The sequence below is a fragment of the Anas acuta genome, chromosome 2 (assembly GCF_963932015.1).
Source record: "Anas acuta chromosome 2, bAnaAcu1.1, whole genome shotgun sequence".
In the NCBI taxonomy this organism is placed as follows: domain Eukaryota; kingdom Metazoa; phylum Chordata; class Aves; order Anseriformes; family Anatidae; genus Anas; species Anas acuta.
The window spans coordinates 499144-517702 of NC_088980.1; the positions used below are offsets into that span (position 1 = coordinate 499144).

At 55.2% G+C, this 18559-nt stretch overlaps 1 protein-coding gene across 3 annotated transcripts in view; it reads right to left on the reverse strand.

Annotated features, from left to right (window-relative positions):
• Positions 1-18559, reverse strand: part of AGAP3 (ArfGAP with GTPase domain, ankyrin repeat and PH domain 3) — a 116394-nt gene that overhangs the window by 33735 nt on the left and 64100 nt on the right. For all 3 annotated transcript variants that reach the window (XM_068673041.1, XM_068673040.1, XM_068673039.1), the window contains 2 exons: positions 10596-10700; positions 5457-5625 (listed from right to left, as the gene is read on the reverse strand). In XM_068673041.1, the coding sequence (XP_068529142.1) occupies positions 5457-5625; positions 10596-10700 (274 nt within the window). The remainder of the gene's footprint in view (positions 1-5456; positions 5626-10595; positions 10701-18559) is intronic.

An 18559-nucleotide genomic window follows, 5' to 3' on the forward strand; every position in this document is an offset into this window, starting at 1 on the left:
GCCTGCCCCGAGGTACTCGACAAGACAAATCACGTGGCTGCTCTTCAGAGAGAAGAGCACCAAGTGGCATCAGCCCCTTCCAGCTCTCCCCCCACACATAAGACTCGTGCCCTGCACTGAGCAGGCTTGGCACAGCTCAGCCTCCTGCTGGCCCTCCCCGAGGCACAGGCGTGATCCCTGCTCTCCCACGCTGGCAGCAAACTGGGAGGCTCCTGGGGAGCCCAGCACACAGCCACCGCTGTGCAGCACCAGGCAGAGCTGTCCCATCCACCCTCCTCCCAACACCCTGCTCTGGCTCACGCACGCTTTCTTTGGTCTCATCTCCAAGCCACCCAGCCCAGAACATCTCACTGGGGGCTGCTGCATGAGCTCAGCATTTCTGGCTGAGGTAGAGCATCTGCACTGCTTCTGCCTGCGAGCTCAGGCAGCCTTTTGCTGTCAGCCTCCACGTAGCTGCTCACAATGACCTCAGCAATCTGCTGATTTTTCCCTGCACTTCAACCGCTAATTTGGGAGCAGGTTTTCCAGTGTCCAGCTGATTGGCATCCTTTTACACCACCCAGCTCCAATAAGGTGCCAAGGAACAGGCTCACCTGCTCTCGTGCCCATGTGAAGTGTGTACATGAGCCTGTGCACCAGCATTGCACGTACCACGTTTTCAAGCATGCATTTTCCCTCTGAGTTGACTGGGTTTGGAGTAAGTCCCTGCAAACCTCTGCAAATCAACAGCTCAGGGCTGCAGCTGTGCTGGGACCAGCCTCTCATGATGATTGACGTTGTCTCCGTATTTTTCTTGTGCTACCATCTGTCCTTCCCCACTAAAAAATACTTTTTCATCTAGTCTAAACAAGAGCTGCCTTCATTCTTCAAGCCAGAAACACGTAGTGAGTAAGATACAGATAGGGTAAAAATGCAGAAAGGGTGAGCTTGCTGAACTGCAGAGAAGATTCATCTGGGGATCCCTGGGGAAGAGTGGAAGAGAAGCAACGTTCCCCTGTAAGAGGATCTGCGAGGATCTAAGGAGACACCTGAACCTGCACTGCCACGTGTGCCACAAACAGGCTGCACGCTCTCAGCTGATTCATACATATACGTGCCTTTTTTCATGCAGCTTGGTTTGCAGCATGAGCAGGACGACTGCTGCCACTGCTTCTCCTGGCACCCAGTGCTGTAGCACCAGGCGTGGGGAAGGAGAGCACCTCAATGCCTCTTTTGTGACCAGGGTGCCCATCGCCAGCTGCCAAACAGCACTGGGGAAGAGGTAAAACGAGCAGGAGATGGAGTCACCAGTAAGAGGGGGAGGCAGGAAGGAATGGCTGGGAGCTGGAAAAGCTCACAGAGGACAGCACAGGCAAAAGAAAGGTCAGGAAAAAAGGAGCAACATCCACTGGCTTTGTAACAGATGCCTCGTTCCTACAGCCCATGCCCTACCTGTTCAGGACACAGCCGAGCACCTTGCTGGCAGTGACGCCCACCTTCTGCCAGGGTCACAGCACGCAGCTGACCCAGACCCGCACTGCATCAAGTGGCATCAATCCACTGCTGAGGCGTGTTAAGCCCACGAGGTCTGCTTTTCTGAAAAAAGATTTGTCTTTTAACTGTACCACAAAAGGTGTAAAAGGAAAAAAAAAAGAAAAGATCTTTTAATATGAGGTTCAGACACGGAAAGCTGGACAATGCAGAGGAGTTTTGGCACGGGCCATGCGATGCACATGGCCATGCACCTAAGGACGTGCCTTGTTCCACAGGGCCTGCCAGAGGGACACCAGCACCGGCCACCTTCACACAGATCCTCAGGCCTCCCCAGGAGCCAGCAGGGCTCTCCTCCCATCTCACACCCGCAGGTTCCCCCCCGGTGCCAGTGCTCCCCGCTCCGTTTTGACTCGCCACCTCCAGACGTGCAACACGCTCAGTTCTCCAACCCAGATCATCTTGCCCCAGCAATAAGGAATGCTTAACTGTAAAGTGAGAGGATTCACCAATACTATAACATCTGACTTTTCACTCCAAGTCCAGAAAGAAATTGCCACAAAGGGTAAAAGCAGTAACACAGTCAGCATCACCCAGCAAGCTCGCTTTGTGCCTGAGCCCCTGCCCAGCCCCACACCACCCCTCCCTGCACCAGGCAGCTAACTGATCCGGATCCTATCACCAACACAGAAGCTGACAACAGCCTCACCTCCCCTGTGGTGTGCTTCTCCATGTAACCTTAGGCTGTCCGTGGTGGCACTCTCCTTCTAGCAGGGTGTGACTACGCTCCCGTTTTGTGCCTGTGTAACCCTAACATCGCACTGAGGAGCTGGTCCCTGTGCTACCCCAAGCGCTTACCGGACTGTTTTTGTATTAAGAGTAACATTTTACAAATCACAAGAAACATTTACTCTCTCTATCTGCTTATCACCGATACCGTTAGCATATTCTTAGCCTTCATGCACATCAGCCACAATATATTCTCATCTCGGTGACGAGATGTTTTGCTCAGAGACATGCATGAAGGGAAGCTCTCCCCGTCTTCCTCCCTCCCTCCCGCTCTCTCTCTCCCTCTCCCTGTGCACTTGCAGCTTTTGAAGAACCCAGCGCCAGGTGTCCTTTCTTCCCCATGTTTCTTCTAGGATAAGGCCACTGGGCTTCCTGGAGGAGGGAGGATGGTGCAGGACACTTGATCAGATGAGCCTTGTGATGGTGACTGCTGGAAGGTGGAGCACGTACATCCAGCACCCTCCCATCCTGAGCACAGGAGGGGTGGCTCTAAGGCACAAATGACTTTGTCCCCATCCCCAGCACATCTGTGCCACTGAAGGGATTCCTTCACAGTGGGACTCGGGAGCCACTGGGGTCTTTGTTTCCAATCCTGCAGCAGCCTGGGTGCACAGCAGCGCGCACAGGTTGGTCGCTCCTCCTTGCCCGGCACAGAGCCTGCCTGGTCCCTCTTGTTTGTCTCTTTACCAATAAAATTTCATACAGGAATTAAGGTTAAGAGGACATCCTAGTTGGAAATTGAAGGGGAAAAAAGCACAGAAAAGCAGAGGCCATTCTGCCAGGACAGCCCAGGAGTCCTCAGAGTTCTCGGTAACCAACTTCCAAAACTTTGATCAAATCCACCAATATTCCAGGCACTGGCGGAAAACTGGAAATTTTGAGATGTTCCAGCTGACCAAAACATGTATTAGAAGAGAAATGTTCAGCAGACCCCAGTAACAGTCCTGCTCCTGGTCCCACAGGCAGCCAAGGGGCACAGTCCCTGCCAGTTTGAGGCAGGGCAGGTTCTTTACTGATCCCAAATCCAGCACCCTGCATCACACAGGGCTATGAGCGAGTCACCTCAAAGATTTCTATCATGTCAGAGCACTTACCATGGGGACTGAACTGTGAGCTGCAGTAAGGCTTGGAGGCATGAGAGTAAGTTGAAAAATATTCTCAGAAAACATCTTACCACTTGTGTACCAGGAGGAAAAAAACAACACAAAAACCTTTCTGACCACTGCAGACAACAACCACCCAAAGCCACGGCACAAAAAGCCTCATTCAGATTCTGTCTTAATGCTGGGTCCGTGCTGACACGTGTTCTGGGTGGCACGGTAGTGATGCTCTGCTCAGGGGCCCAGGGAAAAGGCAGTGACCAGGGAATCTCAAATTCATGGCTTTTACGTGAGGGAAGACCAGAGGGAAAACCATTGCACCTATCCAGTGTGATCCCCTGCACGCAGGCATGCAGCTACACATGCGAGTTGGATTAAAGCATAACTTGTAGAAAGATAACTAATCTCATTTTAAGGGCTTCAAGCAGTGCTAAGTCCACCAGCTCCCCAGATAAACCACTCCCATGTTTAATTACCTCCCTGTAAGGGAACTGCATCTCTCAAGTTTAAATGGCTCTAACGTCAGCCTCCAGACACTGCATCTCCTCAAGCTTTGTCAGCCAGGCCGAAAGGCCCCGCACTGAGCTTTCTTCTAGGCACTGGTTTTCCAAGCAGCAGGATCAGTAATCACGTCACATCTCGATCTGCTCTTGTGAGCCCAACAGGGCTGGGATGACTGCTGAAAGCAGGACACAGGGTGACACGGACATTGGGTTTGACATCACCAGAAGCTTCTCTGCGTTCTGTCTTTGATTCTTGCTGCAGTTCTGATAACCTTCTGTAAGTACCAGCATCACACAAAGCACCCTAGAAACGCGTCTGAGAAGTGCTACGTGCAATTGCTACTGAACTCGTGCATGCTGAGGGTGTACGGAGGTGGTGGTGAAGAAATGACAATGAACAGTGGAGAGCAGTGGCAGAAAACAGGCAGGATTTTCAGCTGCATGTCCTTGGTCAAAAAATAGAGTAATTGCAGTCATTCGCTGGCAGTTCATCTGAGCTGCAGACCAAGCCTGGCTCTACAGAACCAGCACTATGGGTTCAGAGAGGTTCACAGCTGGCACCACGTGAAGGCAGCAACACCAGCACGTGCCTCTGCCTGTGCTGAGCGTGATGCTGCAGACCCCAGCCAGCTCCTGCTGCTCCCTTCAGCCCCGGAGCTGGGAGCACCATGTCCACGAGGCCCCAGGGCTGGGAGCACTGTGCCAAGGCACAGCCACAGGACACAACCAGGGTGCAGAGCATTGAGCAGAAACCAGGATGGGGTGACCCAACTCCCCTCTCCGTGGCACAGATTATCACGGATTTCCATTATCAGCATTATCAGCACCTCCCCGTTACCCTGCAGAGTGGAGAGATCCTCGTGTTCTGCCCTAATAGACCACTGCCAGCAGTGCTCTGGGAAGAAGAATGCATGAGGAAACCACCTGTCCTGGGCCAGGGTACCCCAGGGACAAAGCAGAGACTTGTCGATGCCCTGGAAGTTCAGGAAGGACATCTCTAAGTTCGACACCTCCCCGGGGCAGGGTGTGATACCTCCTGGGGCAGGAGGGGCAGAGGCAGCGTGGCACAAGCTCCAGGAGAAAGACAGAGCCCCCGGCCTGCCCCCTCCCTCTCCCCACGCTCGGAGGCAGCTGTGCCTCTTAAGTGTGCACATGGGAAGACAGAACTCACAGAACACCCCCCTCACATCACTACGTGCCCAGGGAAAAGCGAGAAGGAGAAGGGGACCACAAGAGGAAGAGAGCAGAACTTTGCAGGGACCAGGAGACATCCCTGGCAGGGGTTTCCCTGGTTTTAGGGAACACCAGCTCCCTCCACGCCATGAGATTGGCTGCCTCCTCTCAGGGAGCTCGTGCAGGTGGTTAGAGCCCTGTTACTCCCTCCTGTCCTGTACACTTCCCAGCGCAGCCCCAGCGGGCAGCCTACCTGAGCTGTGCACAGCAGTGCCAACACCGCTCCAAGGCACTCAGAGAGCGGTGACAGCAAGAAAATCCAGAAAGAATCTCCAAAACTGCTTTTGCTGCTGGCTCAGCCCAGCCGGGCGCTGCCAGTGGCGCAGCCTGGCCCCAGCTCTGCCCCCACACCAGCTCCTACCTGTGCCTCCCGTGAGCTGCGTGCTGCTCCGCTCCTTTGCCAGCCCGTTGGCCTTGGGGCTCGCGCTGGGCGCCGCCGCCGTCGTTGCCCTGGGCAGCCGCTTGCCCGGGACCTTCACGGTGGTTCTCAGCAGATCGATCTCCTTCCCATGGACGTTCTGCATGTAGTCCTGCAGCAGAGAGGCAGAAAGATTCCAGATCAGCCCTGCCCTGGCCAGTTGCTCTCGGCTCCCCTCTCACTCACTCAATCAAAGCCAGAACCCGGCTCCAGCTATCGACGTGGCTCCTGGTTAAGAGCCAGCAACCTGGAGGTGCCGGGAGCTCAGCACGTGCTGCTTTCCTTGCACTGCGCTGAAGCACCAAGCCAGGTGGGGCAGAAGCAGCAGCCCCTGTGACTCTGCCAGCATCCGCAGCCAGACGTCTTCTGACAAAACGGAGGCAAAGCCCAGGCACTGATCTGCCTCCTTCCCATGATGAGCTAGGGAGCTGGGACTGGCCCCAGGGAAGCACCAGGCATCACCTCCAGCACCCAGACCCCGTCAGCTCTCACCGAACGAGGCTGGGACGTTGCCAGGGGCACTCAGAAGCCATGACCTGGCCATTTATGAAAACCTGGCTGGGGATCAGACTAGATGGTGCAGCAGAGCACATCGGTGGCAGGCAGTTCTTCCTTCCTGTCATTCACTGTTGTTTTAATCACAACACTCAGACATAGCTGCTGATAATGTACCACACCAGTGCAGGTAATGTGATAACTGGAAATTCCCTCTCAGGTCCCAGCTACTGAAATCCAAGCCCAGAAAAAACAGCTCAGCACAACTCTCTCATCCATTCCCCTACGTGGCTCTAAGCTACCCCAGACTTGGTGCTTTCACCTTTCCTTCTGGAAGGCTATTGCAGAGCCAAGAACTCCATGTGCAGACTGTGAATGTTGTTCTGCCTCCTAGAAGTACCTCACCCTTTAATCAAAACCAGCCTGCAGACCTGTGGCCAGTCCTGAGCGCCGTGTCCTGCCCCATTTCTTCCACCCCTTCCCCTGCCCCGCAGCACGCTGCAGCCCTCCCCTAGCACCCCTCATGCTCCTGGATGGGAAAGCCCAGGGCACTGTGACCCCTGCAGAGCCCCGAGGCCCTGCCTGGCTCTCTGGGAGCAGCAGCCCAGCCCCGTGGGCTCTGCAGGGAGCTCCCCGGGCTCACCCCAGCGTGGGGTCCGGGCACCCTGGCTCCCTGCTCCAGGGGCGCACACTGCAATGGGGAGATGAGAGGCAGCAACCGTGTGGGGCGAGGCCGCAGCTGCCGCAGAGCATTGGGCTTGCTCCAGTTCACAAGGAGGTCACCAAGAGGATTAAATTGGAGCTGGTGCCTGTGTAAATTGTCTGCTTCCAAACTGGAGATAAAGGCATGAAGAAGATCGGTTAAGAGCAGCCGTTCCCCCAGTCCTGGACTCCAAGAAGCGGGTAAAGAGGGCTGTGCAGGCAGTGCTGTGGTTCAGGTGGCTGTCTGCATGGGTTACCACTGCTCAGCAGCACCCCAGGGTCTTGTTCTGAACTCTTCTCTCTCTGCTGACCCCTGTGAAGGCACCCAGCTCTCAGTGCATGTCCAAGAGACGTGGCAGCACTGCAGCACACCCTTCTGTGCTTCCCACTGCTGGCTGGCTTGACCTTAAAAGACAGTCAAGACACGCACGTGCCCTTTGGTGCTCTGGGCAGTTCCTAGAAAACCATCCCAGGCAAACGCTTCTCCAAGCTGCTCCTGGCTGGGTGGGAGCCCGGTGTCACCCCTGGGCAGGGAATCTCGGAGGGGCTGGAGGATTTTCCCTAACTCAGCACAATTGCTGCGCTAGCCGGCTGCCTGCCGGAGAGAGCGGTCACCAGCGCACTGCTTTTATTACATGCTATAAAACAGCAATTTCTTCCCAAGCCTCCTCGCTAATTACCCAGCCAGTTCTCTCATTTCATTTTATTACTGGAATTAACAACGAGTTCAAAGCGTGGAAAGCTATTAAGATGTGTGATTAAGCCACATTCAATTAGTTTCTACAAACAATTTAATTGATGTTGCAGATAGAATTAACAGAAGGTGATTGTGTGAATGGCTCCACTGGCTGCAAAATGGGAGCTGCTTTCTCTCCAGCTCTGTGCAGCACAGCACAGCCTGGCCAGTGAAGCTGGGCTGAACCACATCCGCCTTCCTCACGAGCAGCAGCACTTACTCTCCAAGGCTTTGGGGAAGTGATACGAAACTGCACCAGTCTTCTCATAAAACTTGTTCTTTTCCTGTCGCTTAACACACGCGCGGAAAGGTAAGAGAAATAGAGATGCAATGAGGAAATCTGTGCTGAACCCAGCCAACAGGCCCCCAGCCACTTCTGCTTCCAGGCAGAGCTGCTGCCCACAGCTCCAGCTGCAGACGTCCTGCTTGCACAGTCTGTAACGCTGCCGCCTGCTCCAGAAAGGAGGCAGCAGCAGGGAGCAGGGACGCACGGCTCCCCAGGACCCGAGCACAGGTCTGAGCCTGCAGCCGAGGCTGACACGCTTCCATTGCCAAGGCGCAGAGCACTTGGTCAGGGCTGGACACAGCTCCCTGAGCACTCCCCATCCACCCGTCCCGAGATACAGATCCTGAAGCAAGTACAGTGATAAACACTCAAAAGCAGATGAATAGCCCTGTCAGGAAGCTTTTGGGTGGTGAAATCAGAAGTATGACCCAGCCAGAGCTGCAATTTTCACCACACGTGGAGCAGACATCTCCACTGAAATAAAAAATAGAAGGTTGCCAACCCCTGTGGTGCTTCCTCGCATCCCATGTGGGGCAGGGACAGGACAGAAACAAGACAGAAGAGGAGAGATGCGAGGCAGGGATTGCCCTGAATCCTGCCAAGGAAAAGCCACTGGGAACACAAATGCAGCACAGAAATGCTCTGGGGCTTGAACATCCTGAGAGGGGCTGGGAAAGACCCCTTGTGCTCACCCATCCCCTCAAGGACCCCTCTGCTGCCCCCTGAATCCTGCCGCCTCCAGGCACCTGGCAGCACATGCTGACTCTGAGCAAGGACAGGAAAAGGGGGACCACAGGGCTCAGGGACCTTCAGGACGCCGTGTGCCTCCCCCACTGAGGATCCCATATACCTGTTGTCGCCTGCTGGACCAACAGCTGCTGCCACAAGCGGGAGTGCCAAAGCAGCACACGCCCTTCCTTGGGAGCAGAGGTTTTGCTACTGCCCCAGGCTGTTCAACCTGAACGTGCTCTGCTTGTGACATCTTGTCAAAGGGCACGGAAACCTGCTTCGTGCCACTGGAGACAAAAAAAGCACCGCAGCATCTCTTAACTCACACTAGAAAATGGGACATCTTCTGAAGTACCTCTTCCTCCAGGCTGCCCTCCTGCATCTGAGCCCTCCAAGCCAGTTGAGCTTGTCCACATCCCAAAAAAACGCAACACAGCTGTGGGTGCCATCCATCTTCTCCCCAGCTCTCAGGGAGGCAATGCCAAGCAGGGAGCACGCAGATCTCCTGTCCTCGCAGGAGTCAGAGCTGGGCAGCAAGCAGCTCTGCTTTCTGTGGCCCACAAGTAACCAGTCCCTGATACAGGGGAACAAACAGGGCATTACTTACTTTGGTGCAAGGTGCAGAGCTTTTGGTGAAATCGAGGGGCGGAGAGGCCCAGCTTGTACCTTTCTTAGCAATGGGTTGTGGATCACCAGTTGCACCAGGGAGAAGTAAAACAGATTTTTGCTTGGGGCAACACCGTAATGAAATGAAACACTGAAGAAGCAAACTAAGGAAAGCAAGTGACATCAAACCAGATCACCCTCTGGGGAGCAAACGGTGTAAAGAGCAGACAAACCTGGTGTGCAGCGGCATCAGCTGAGCGCAGTTAAACAACATCCCAGCAACCACTCTGCCTCCACAGCTGATTTAAACAATGCCCTACGATGTCAGAAACCTGATAAACCATACCCGTGTGTGAGCATGCACAGAGAGCAGACAGCAGCAGTCATTCCCTCCCAGTTTGGGTCTATAAAGACCAAAAAATGGGGTTGCAAAGTTAGGGAACTGCAGAACCACACCGAATGGTGAAAGGAACAAAGACTAAAAGGAAACAAGCAAACAAACAAAACCCAAACAACTGTTTTCAAAGCTTTCCTGAATTAAGGAAATAAGGAAAGGACATGCAATGACCGCTTTTTCCAGCATGAGGCTATTAGGGTCGGAAGGCTCAGTGTCATAAGCCCATGAACCAGAGATGCAGGAGGAAGCCTGTGAGGCTCAGGGCACCCAAACACGTATGTGTCTGAGGAGACTGGGGACACACAAGGAGCTGGGGGCACTGAACAGCACAGGAGCTGCAGCTCCCAGCTCTCTGCCCCAGCGAGCCCTGCCCCGTGCCCCCCGCGCCCCCCGGCCGCCCCGCTGCAGCGCGTCCTCTGCAGAGGGTGCTGTGGTCTCGGTGTCACAGGTGTGTCTGTCCGCGGCTCACTGTCTCAGCAGCAAACTGTGCTCAAGAGGGAATGGGGAAGAAGTCATTAGCCCCACAGTGGGGAGGCGACAGAGATGGATGGGGAGGCAGCTGTGTGCCTGAGCCAAGCAGTGAAGAGGATCAGAGATGCATCGAGTGACAGCTCAGCTCGGCAGGCTCTGCACAGGCACCTCATCTCCATTACCCAATACCTAGCAGCCAGGAAAATTATTCCACACCCAAATGGCACCATCAGATGTGGCTGCAAGGAGTTGTCTGCCTGTTCCTCACCCCGGATGCAGGGAGGCAGCAGCCTCTGCTTTAATGGGCTGAGCAGGGGAAACACAGAACAGCAAGATGCATTCACTGAGCACAGTTCTGTGCAGAGCATGTTCCTATCAGCTTTTCCCACCCAGCCTGGCACAGCAGAGACAGCCCTCATGAAAGGGAAGGGTTTTTTCTCCAGACTGATAAAAACCAACTCTGCTGTATAAGCCTGCCCTACTGAGGGCTCGTGTTGAACCTCCTGCTCAGGGTCAGCAGCTTTCATCGGCTGCCAAACCCTTTCCAAGCAACTCTGCAACCGTGGCATCTGCGAGAGGACCTGCAGCAGCAGCCACAGCACGAAGGAGATCCTGCTCTGTCCCACCCTGCTCCTCAACCAGCTCCCGTGCAGTACTTACGTGCAGGCTGGGGTGGTAGGTGAGGACTCCGTTGTCACACAATGTCACGTACTTCTTCTTCCACTCCTTGTTGAGGGACTTGCCGCTGCGTTTCAGGAGAATGCCCTAAAAGAGAAGCAGCAAGAGTCTTAGACCTTGTTTCATCTGGGTATTTCCCGCTCAGCTTCAGAGTCACCCCTTGTAGGAGACTGATATTTGAAAAGACACAAAGACCGAGACTCAAGAAACATCTGGGTTGGTCTCCCAACAGCATTTTCCCTGGGACTCATAGGAGAAGGGCTGCAGCCGTCCCCTCACCAACCCCAGCCTGTATCCCCTGACAGCCCGGCCGTTCTGAGATGAGGTCTCCACGTGCCAGCTCTGAACCCCAGGTCCTCAGAGGGATCCATCACACACCCTCGTGTCCCAACCCACTCCCTCTGGGCACCTCTTCTGATGCTGAAGAGCAGTGACAAAACAAGGCAGGAGCTAACCTCACCACCAGCTGATAATCCTTGATCTGTTGCCACAGTGCTCCCAGGCCACCTCCTGTCGTAAAAAGCACAGACTGGTGGATGGGCAATGAAAGAATAATTTAGGACGGGCAAGGGAACAACACTCCAATACATGGGTCTCACAAGGGATAAATATTCCCTTGCCTGCTTGGGTTGCTCTTCCTTAGAGGTGTCAAACAAATGGAGCGAGGGACAACTTCAGAGGCAGAGCAGGTCCTGGGCAGCTGAGGTGTCTGTTCACCCCACTTCCCCGTCAGGAGGTTACATGAGACCAACCCTGAGGTCTCACGTACGACAAAAGCTCCCTCTTCCTACCAGCCCAACCCAGAATGAATACCCGTGGATATGAACCATCACTCAAAGTTTCAACCTCCTAACCTTCCCCCAGGGAAGTGGTCATGGCACCGAGCCTGCCAGAGTTCAAGAAGCGTTTGGACAATGCTCTCAGATATGATCTGCTTTTTGATTTTTTAATTTTTTTAGGGTGGTCCTTTGGGGACCCAGGAGTTGGACTCAATGACCCTTGTGGGTCCCTTCCAACTCGGATATTCTCTGATTCCATGATTCTGAAACCTCCTCCCCATCACATTGCTGCCCCCCCCAAGGACATCTGCCTCCAGCAGGACCTGACACTGTACCAGGTGAGACTGGAGGTGGGGAGGGAGACCACAGACAGAGCCACAAGCCAGGCACAAGGGTGCTGGAGGGGAGAACATCAAGTATTCTGCTGGCAGGGAGGAAAGGACAGCATGGGGACAAAAGTATGGATGAATAACAAGAGTCTGGGAAAAAAACTGCATCTACCGACTGCCGGGGCTGGGCTCTCCGAAAGCACTGTCTGAGCAGACGTCAAGACTGGCTGTTCCTAAGGTGGCAAAAATCTGGGCCCCAGGCCAGCACCTCCTCAAAAACCTGGACAGACTGTCTCTGTCCTGCCAGCCTCGGCATATTTGGGGGCCTCGTCCCACTGCCTGGAGACTGAGGCCGCTGCGCCTGCCCAATGGAAAAACACAACAAAAACAATGTGGGGTTTGGCACACGCTGGGGTAACAATGCTGCGCAGACATGACCATGAAATCGGCGATAAATGATGCAGAAAAGGCAGAAGTGCTCCATGACCACTTATGCTCAGTGCTTGGGAAGCAAGCAGTGTGAAAAGGAAAAGCCTCCCACTCGTACAAGGGGAGGCTGAGGCAGGGTGGTGGGAGCTGAGCTGTTTTGGTGGCAGGATCTGATCCCTTGCCTTCAAGAGCTCCGCGAATTAGCCGAAGAGCTTGCTCAGCAGTGTTTAAAAGGTGCTGATTTTAACATGCCTTAAAATGTAGAAGCAGTCCAAAAGCTCGTGCCTTGCCAAGATCTGCAAGGGGAAAAGCAATGACCCTTGTAATTATGGCCAGCCAGCCAGACGCTTACACTGGGCAAAACGGTCAAAAAGCCCCCACAAGAAGTGATCAGCAAAGAATGAGGGGACAGCAGTGTAACTAATGCTGATCAGCGTGGAAACAGGTCATCAGAGAAGCGTGGCTCTGCTTTCGGTAAGATCACAGTACCTGATGGCAGCGGTGGCTGTGTTGACACAGCATTATTTAGGATGTTAACTGAGCAGCACACACATTAAAATCCAAGTGTACAAAATCCATGCAGCCATTAATGCATGGAGTAAAAACATTTTGGTCAAGTGAAAGGTCTCCAAATATAACCACAAATGAGAAGACAAATAATCAGAAATGGCAAACCCATGTCCAGCAAAAGTATTTGTATATAGGCCCAACCAATCTGTGTTTGATTCATGCTATTTAGTCAACATCTTCCCTAAATGAGCCCAAAAACAAGCACAAAAACAGAAAACTTAAAGGCAACATAGAAACTGCACAGAGTCAATCGTCTATCTTTCAGTCAGTCTTTCCAACAAATCTGCTCTAGACCAGACTGAAGGCACAAATTTGGCTCAAAGCCACTGGGGGCAGCTCCCTGGCTCATGGGCACAAGGATCCCTTCTGGCTTTAAAATTGCTCCAGTTCCAGAGTCTGACCTGCCAACACGTCCTGCAAACCAAGACCTCCAGCTGCCTCTCCTCTCCTCCAGGTGTCTTCAGCTCAATACACCTTGGTGCCACAGAACTACCTACTGCAACGTTTTCGGGCTGCTGCAATCGCTATCAAGCCCCCAAAATGTGTTGTCTGCAGAGAAGAGTTCAGCAGCAGTTCGTTCAGCTACAAACCTGGAACTTCACAAATTGAACACACAAGCAAAACCAGGCCTAGGAACAGAGAATCAAGCACTGGCAGCCCATTTTTTTCAAGCCAGAAGGCACAAGAATCCAAAATTGGGAGCAACTACACAGTCTAAGTAAACATCTAATAAAATGGGGGGAGGGGAAGGGGCCCTTAAGGCCAAACACTTGCAAGAAACAGCTGAATCAAGGGGTAGAGCCCTTAGACTTGTTCTCTGCTGCTGTGTTAGAGATTAAGGCAGGGGACAGCAGCCGGGAGGATTCCAGTTGTTAATGGTGTTGCTGTGCTGGCTGCATCAGGGTCACCCGCTCTGCCACCCAGCTTCTCAAGTCCAAATGCTTCTTAAGAACTGTGCACTCAGTCACACGGTCTAAAATTTTGGGTAGACCTGTGCGGTGCCAGGAGTTGGACTCGATGATCCTTACGGGTCCCTTCCAACTCGGGATGTTCTGTGATTCTCGTTTCTGATGGCAGAAAGTGGAGGTTGGGCCCGCAGCACCTGCAGAACTGTTTCTTCGTGGAGGAAAACCCCCACGACAGCTCCAAGAGAAGCAAGAAGTTGGGAGGAGGACAAAGCCTGGTGACACGCAGCAGGATGTGCTGCGGGCAGGCACAACCCTGCGGCACACCTCGTCCCCTCCACGCAGGTGCCCTGGGTGCCCTGGTGCAGCTCCTGGCCACGTCTGCAGGCAGCCGGGACCCCCACAGGGCCCCCCCACCGTGGCCACGTGCAGATGGCCCAGGCTGCTGCTCCGCAGGCTCCCCCTGCTTCTCACAGGGCGCTGCACAAGGCGCGACCCCTCCACAGGTTTCCTCCCAAGCGTGGAAGTCGTATGGGAAGGGCAGAAGCTGCCGGAGATGAAAAGCGAGAGCCCACCTCTCTCCCTCTCCTCACTTTGCCTTCCTCTCCCTGCATTTTGTCGGCCAGCACGCCCGTCTCTGCTGTGTTTGGCTTGTGGTGGAGCTCAGTAAAAGCAGCAGCAGCAATATGCAGCGTAATGAAGCAGGGAGCAGCGATGGCCCCCAAAGGACTCGTTTACTCCACAAATCTCCCTTCCACTCACTTTTTGCTAAGAATTTTAACACCAAACTTAATTGTAAAGTCGCGTATTGATTGGAAAATGCAAATGGCAATTTAAATGTAATCTAAGCTCCCAGCATGATCCCAGCTCCCAAGGAGGAGGAGCCACCCGCCTTGGGCCCTGCTGGAGTGTGTGGCCCAAACTGAGCCGGGCCAGGGACCTGGGCCCCCCCGGGCTGCCTGTGCGCTCAGTACAGCATTCCCAGAAAGAATCTGGTGCATGTGCAATTAGGAGCTCATTCCTAGTAACAAACAGCTGGGGAAGCTTAGTCTCCCGGCCTAATTAACCCAATTCTCAAAGACAAGCGTCCAGCTACAGAAAAGCTCTTCCAATCCTGCAAGACCTCCTGAACGTATAACCAAAAGGACACCACCAGCCAAGGGGTCCTGAGCATGGCGCAGAGCATCCATGGCAGCATACGTCCTCCGAGAGCCCTTCCTCAGTCAAGCAAAGTCTCCGTTCTTCAACACCCAGCTTGGCCTCTGGCTTTGTGGTCAGCCTCCCCAGCCATCAGCCTGGGCGCTGGGCAGAAACCCCAAGCTCTGAGCACCAAACACGGGTGCTCGCAGTCCCTCACATGCAGCCCTCTTCCCGCAGAGCTCAGGAAGGGGTCACTGGTCTTAGTGACACGGCCTCAGGGAAGCCACGGGGCACCTACCCCTCCTACTGCTCCACATTGTCCATCAGCTTCAGCTTTCAGCAATTTGAGCATGCACCAGGCTTCTTCTTCCAAGCAGAGGAATTAAATCCCTCCCGAGGTTATCTACTGGTGGCTGCAGCACCCCAAGTAGGCTTAGAGCTCACCTAATTGCAGCCCCCTGCCACGGGCAGGGACACCCCCCACTGGATCAGGCTGCTCAAAGCCCCATCCAGCCTGGCCTTCAGCACTTCCAGCAATGGGGCACCCACAGCTTCTCTGGGCAACCTCTTCCAGTGCCTCACATCCACAGAGTAAAGAATTTCTTCCTTATATCTATTCTAAATCTCCCCTCTTTTAGTTTAAAGCCATTACTCATTGTCCTACCCCTACATCCCCTCCCCAGCTCTCCTGCAGCCCCCTGTAGGCACTGTAAGGCCGCTACGAGATCTCCCCGGAGCCTTCCCTTCTCCAGGCTGAACAACCCCAACTCCCTCAGCCTGTCTGTAGGAGAGGTGCTCCAGCCCCTTATCATCTCTGTGGCCCTCCACTGGACTCATTCTAATATCTCCCTGTCCTTCTGGTGCCGGGAGCCCCAGAGCTGGATGCAGGGATGCAGATGGGGTCTGATGAGAGCAGAGCAGAGGGGGACAACCCCCTGCCCGGCCCTGCTGGCTGCGCTGCTTTGGATGCAGCCCAGAATACTGTTGGGTTTCTAGGCTGCAAGCACACAGTGCTGGTGCTGCACTCAGTTCCACTGTCCATGTCACTGAGGAAGATGTTAAACAGTGCTGGTCCCACCATTTAACATGTGTCAGTGACATGGAGAGTGGCACTGAGTGCAGCCACAGGCTGAGCACTGTGACAGTCTGAGAGTGGCCAGAGGCAGAGGATCCTGCATGTCTGTCACTGCAGCGGGACTGGCTCTCTGCTCTTGTATGGCATGCAGGACTGCCACAACATGTGAATCTTACCATAGTCCCTGATCTTACACTGCCCTTCAAAGAGATGGCAAGCAACGAGACCTCCACAAGCTTCCAAAAGGGCAGCTCCACATCGGAGCAGAGCAATCGTCACCTGCCCCGAATCTTTGCTCCCATTCACACTGATGAACCTAAGTCACCTCCCTCTCCTGGGGCGTTACTGGAGGGGGCTGATGGCCCAGCAGGGATGGTGAAGCCCTGCAGCACCCTGACATTGCTCTGTAACCACTGCGCTTTGTGTTCACATCGCCCCACAGCCTGGGTAAGGATATCGGCCTGTTTTCTCCTTCAGGAACAAAGTTCTGTACCCTCCTGAGATACTGCAGAACAACCATTGAATTCAAGCAGTGGGAGGCAGCAGTTTCCGAGTGCCAAGGTATCTCCAGAGCCAGGTCACAGCCGTGCTCCGGGGCCTCAGCACTGCCCCAGCAACTCCATCAGGTGCAACACAACCCGACAGAGCCCTGGGAGGGAGAACCACTAACATAAACCAGAGCCCCCCATTCTGACAGCCAAAACACTGCTTCCCCCAGCACCAGTGAAGGCTCCTGTAATAACATTGCCAGGATCTCCTCTGCAATCCAGCTCCCACAGCTCTGGCTACCTGAGGAACCGCTCCTGAACCTGGGCAGGGACCCAGCTCTGCCGAGGCAGCACTTTGCTCTGGGCTGTGCCGGCGAGGTGCTGCTGTACAGACCGGCCACTTACACAGGTCCTGGACCAGATGGGCTGTTTGGCACCTACTTCTTGCGAGGCACAGGAGCGAAGCACATGCTTGTTTTTGCAGACCTAGGCGTTTGCCTGTCTCCACTTGTTCAACGCGGTAATAGCACTGCTCTGCCTACAGCATGGAACGACTCCACAATGCCTCAGAAACACTGAAAACTCCAGCAGAACAGACAAGGCCAGGCCCAGTCAGCAACACAGAGACACAGGAGCAGGAAAAGAAAGCATCTTGCCCTGCTGATTGAAAGGAAACCCTGGAAAAGGCAACCCAAAGGCCCAGAGACCAAAGGACACGGAAATACTTCCAGGATCAGACCGGACCCCCTGCAGTCATCCAATTTTCCAGTCAGCAGTGTGGTTTGGGGGAGCCAAGTCAGGTCTCACTCAAGGCTTCAGCTGCTGTACTTGGCCTCCCTGTCCTTGCTGCACAACTTCTGCCACTGCTTCCCCCACTGGCTGACTCAAAATCAGAGCGCAGAGGCACTGCCTCCACGAACCAGCTTGCACCACGCTGACATGCAGCCAGCAGGCGTAACACCCAGCACGGAGACGGGGCTCGGACCGTGCTCCTTGTAACCCACCAGCTCGGAGCTAGGTGCTACACAGGCACACTCATCGCCTCCAGCCCACGGCCCCTCCTGCAGGGCGAGCAGCTGGCCCCGCTGGGACCTGGGGGGAGCAGCGTGGCCAGAGGGGCAAGCTGCCATGCCCAGGGCCCCCTGCCCCCAGCCCAGGCTGCCCCCAGCCCCATCCAGCCTGGCCTTGGGCACTGCCAGGGATGGGGCACCCCCAGCTCCTGGGGGCAGCCTGCACCAGGCCTCACCGCCTGCAGAGAGAAGGATTTCTTAGTAATTTCTAGTCTAAACCTACCCCTTTAGTTTAAAACCATTACCCTTTGTCCTGCCTGGGTGCTTCCCGAGGTCTCTTTCCCCAGGGAACGTTCAGCACAAGGTGGAACCCACTCAGGACGCAGAATCTGCATCCTCCCACCCCGCTGTTCCTGCGACACAGAGCTGGGACCGGCCCCGCGCGCACAGCAGCTCAGCTCGGGCAGCACGCGGGCAGGGCAGAGAGAGGCCAGCTGGGGCCAGGGGAAGAAAAATGGGACCGCAGCAGCAGGCACAGAGCGCATGGCACAGAGTGCATGGCACAGAGTGCATGGCACAGAGCGCACGGCACAGAGTGCATGGCACAGAGCGCATGGCACAGAGCGCATGGCACAGAGCGCATGGCACAGAGTGCATGGCACAGGCTCGGCCAGGTGCTGCATGGCGGTGTGAGGCTTGGCCGTGCCAGCAGCGCAATGACAGCCTGGTGGAAACACCACGCAGCCCCCCCGCCCCGCCTGGCTCCCTCGCTCGCCCAGGTATTACCGATTGCTGCTTTCTGGCTGCCAGACAGGGGCAGGCAATGCTCTGGGGTGCTTCCAGGTGGCTTGAGCTTCCCCAGCAGCCAGGAGCCCAACGGGGACGAGCAGCTGCCTCCCCCTGACACAGACGGGCTCACGGGCACCGTGCTCGCTGCGTTTTGCCGTTGCCCACCAGGAGGAGAGCCCCCTGCCTCCGGCCAGAGGGCACCCGGGCAGAGCGGAGCAGGAGCAGAGCACCGAGGCTGCGGGGGCTGCGCGGGGGCCGGGGAGCGGGCGCGGGGCACGGATGCCCTCTGCTGGAGCCGCTCTGCAGGCCGAGGCAGCCCCCTCCCCGAACCCTGGCACGGGTGCCCTCGGGTCCAGGCAGGCGCACGGTCCCCGGGCACCCACTCGGGTTGCTCCAGGCACCCCCGTGTCCTGTGCCGAGCGAAGGCACCCC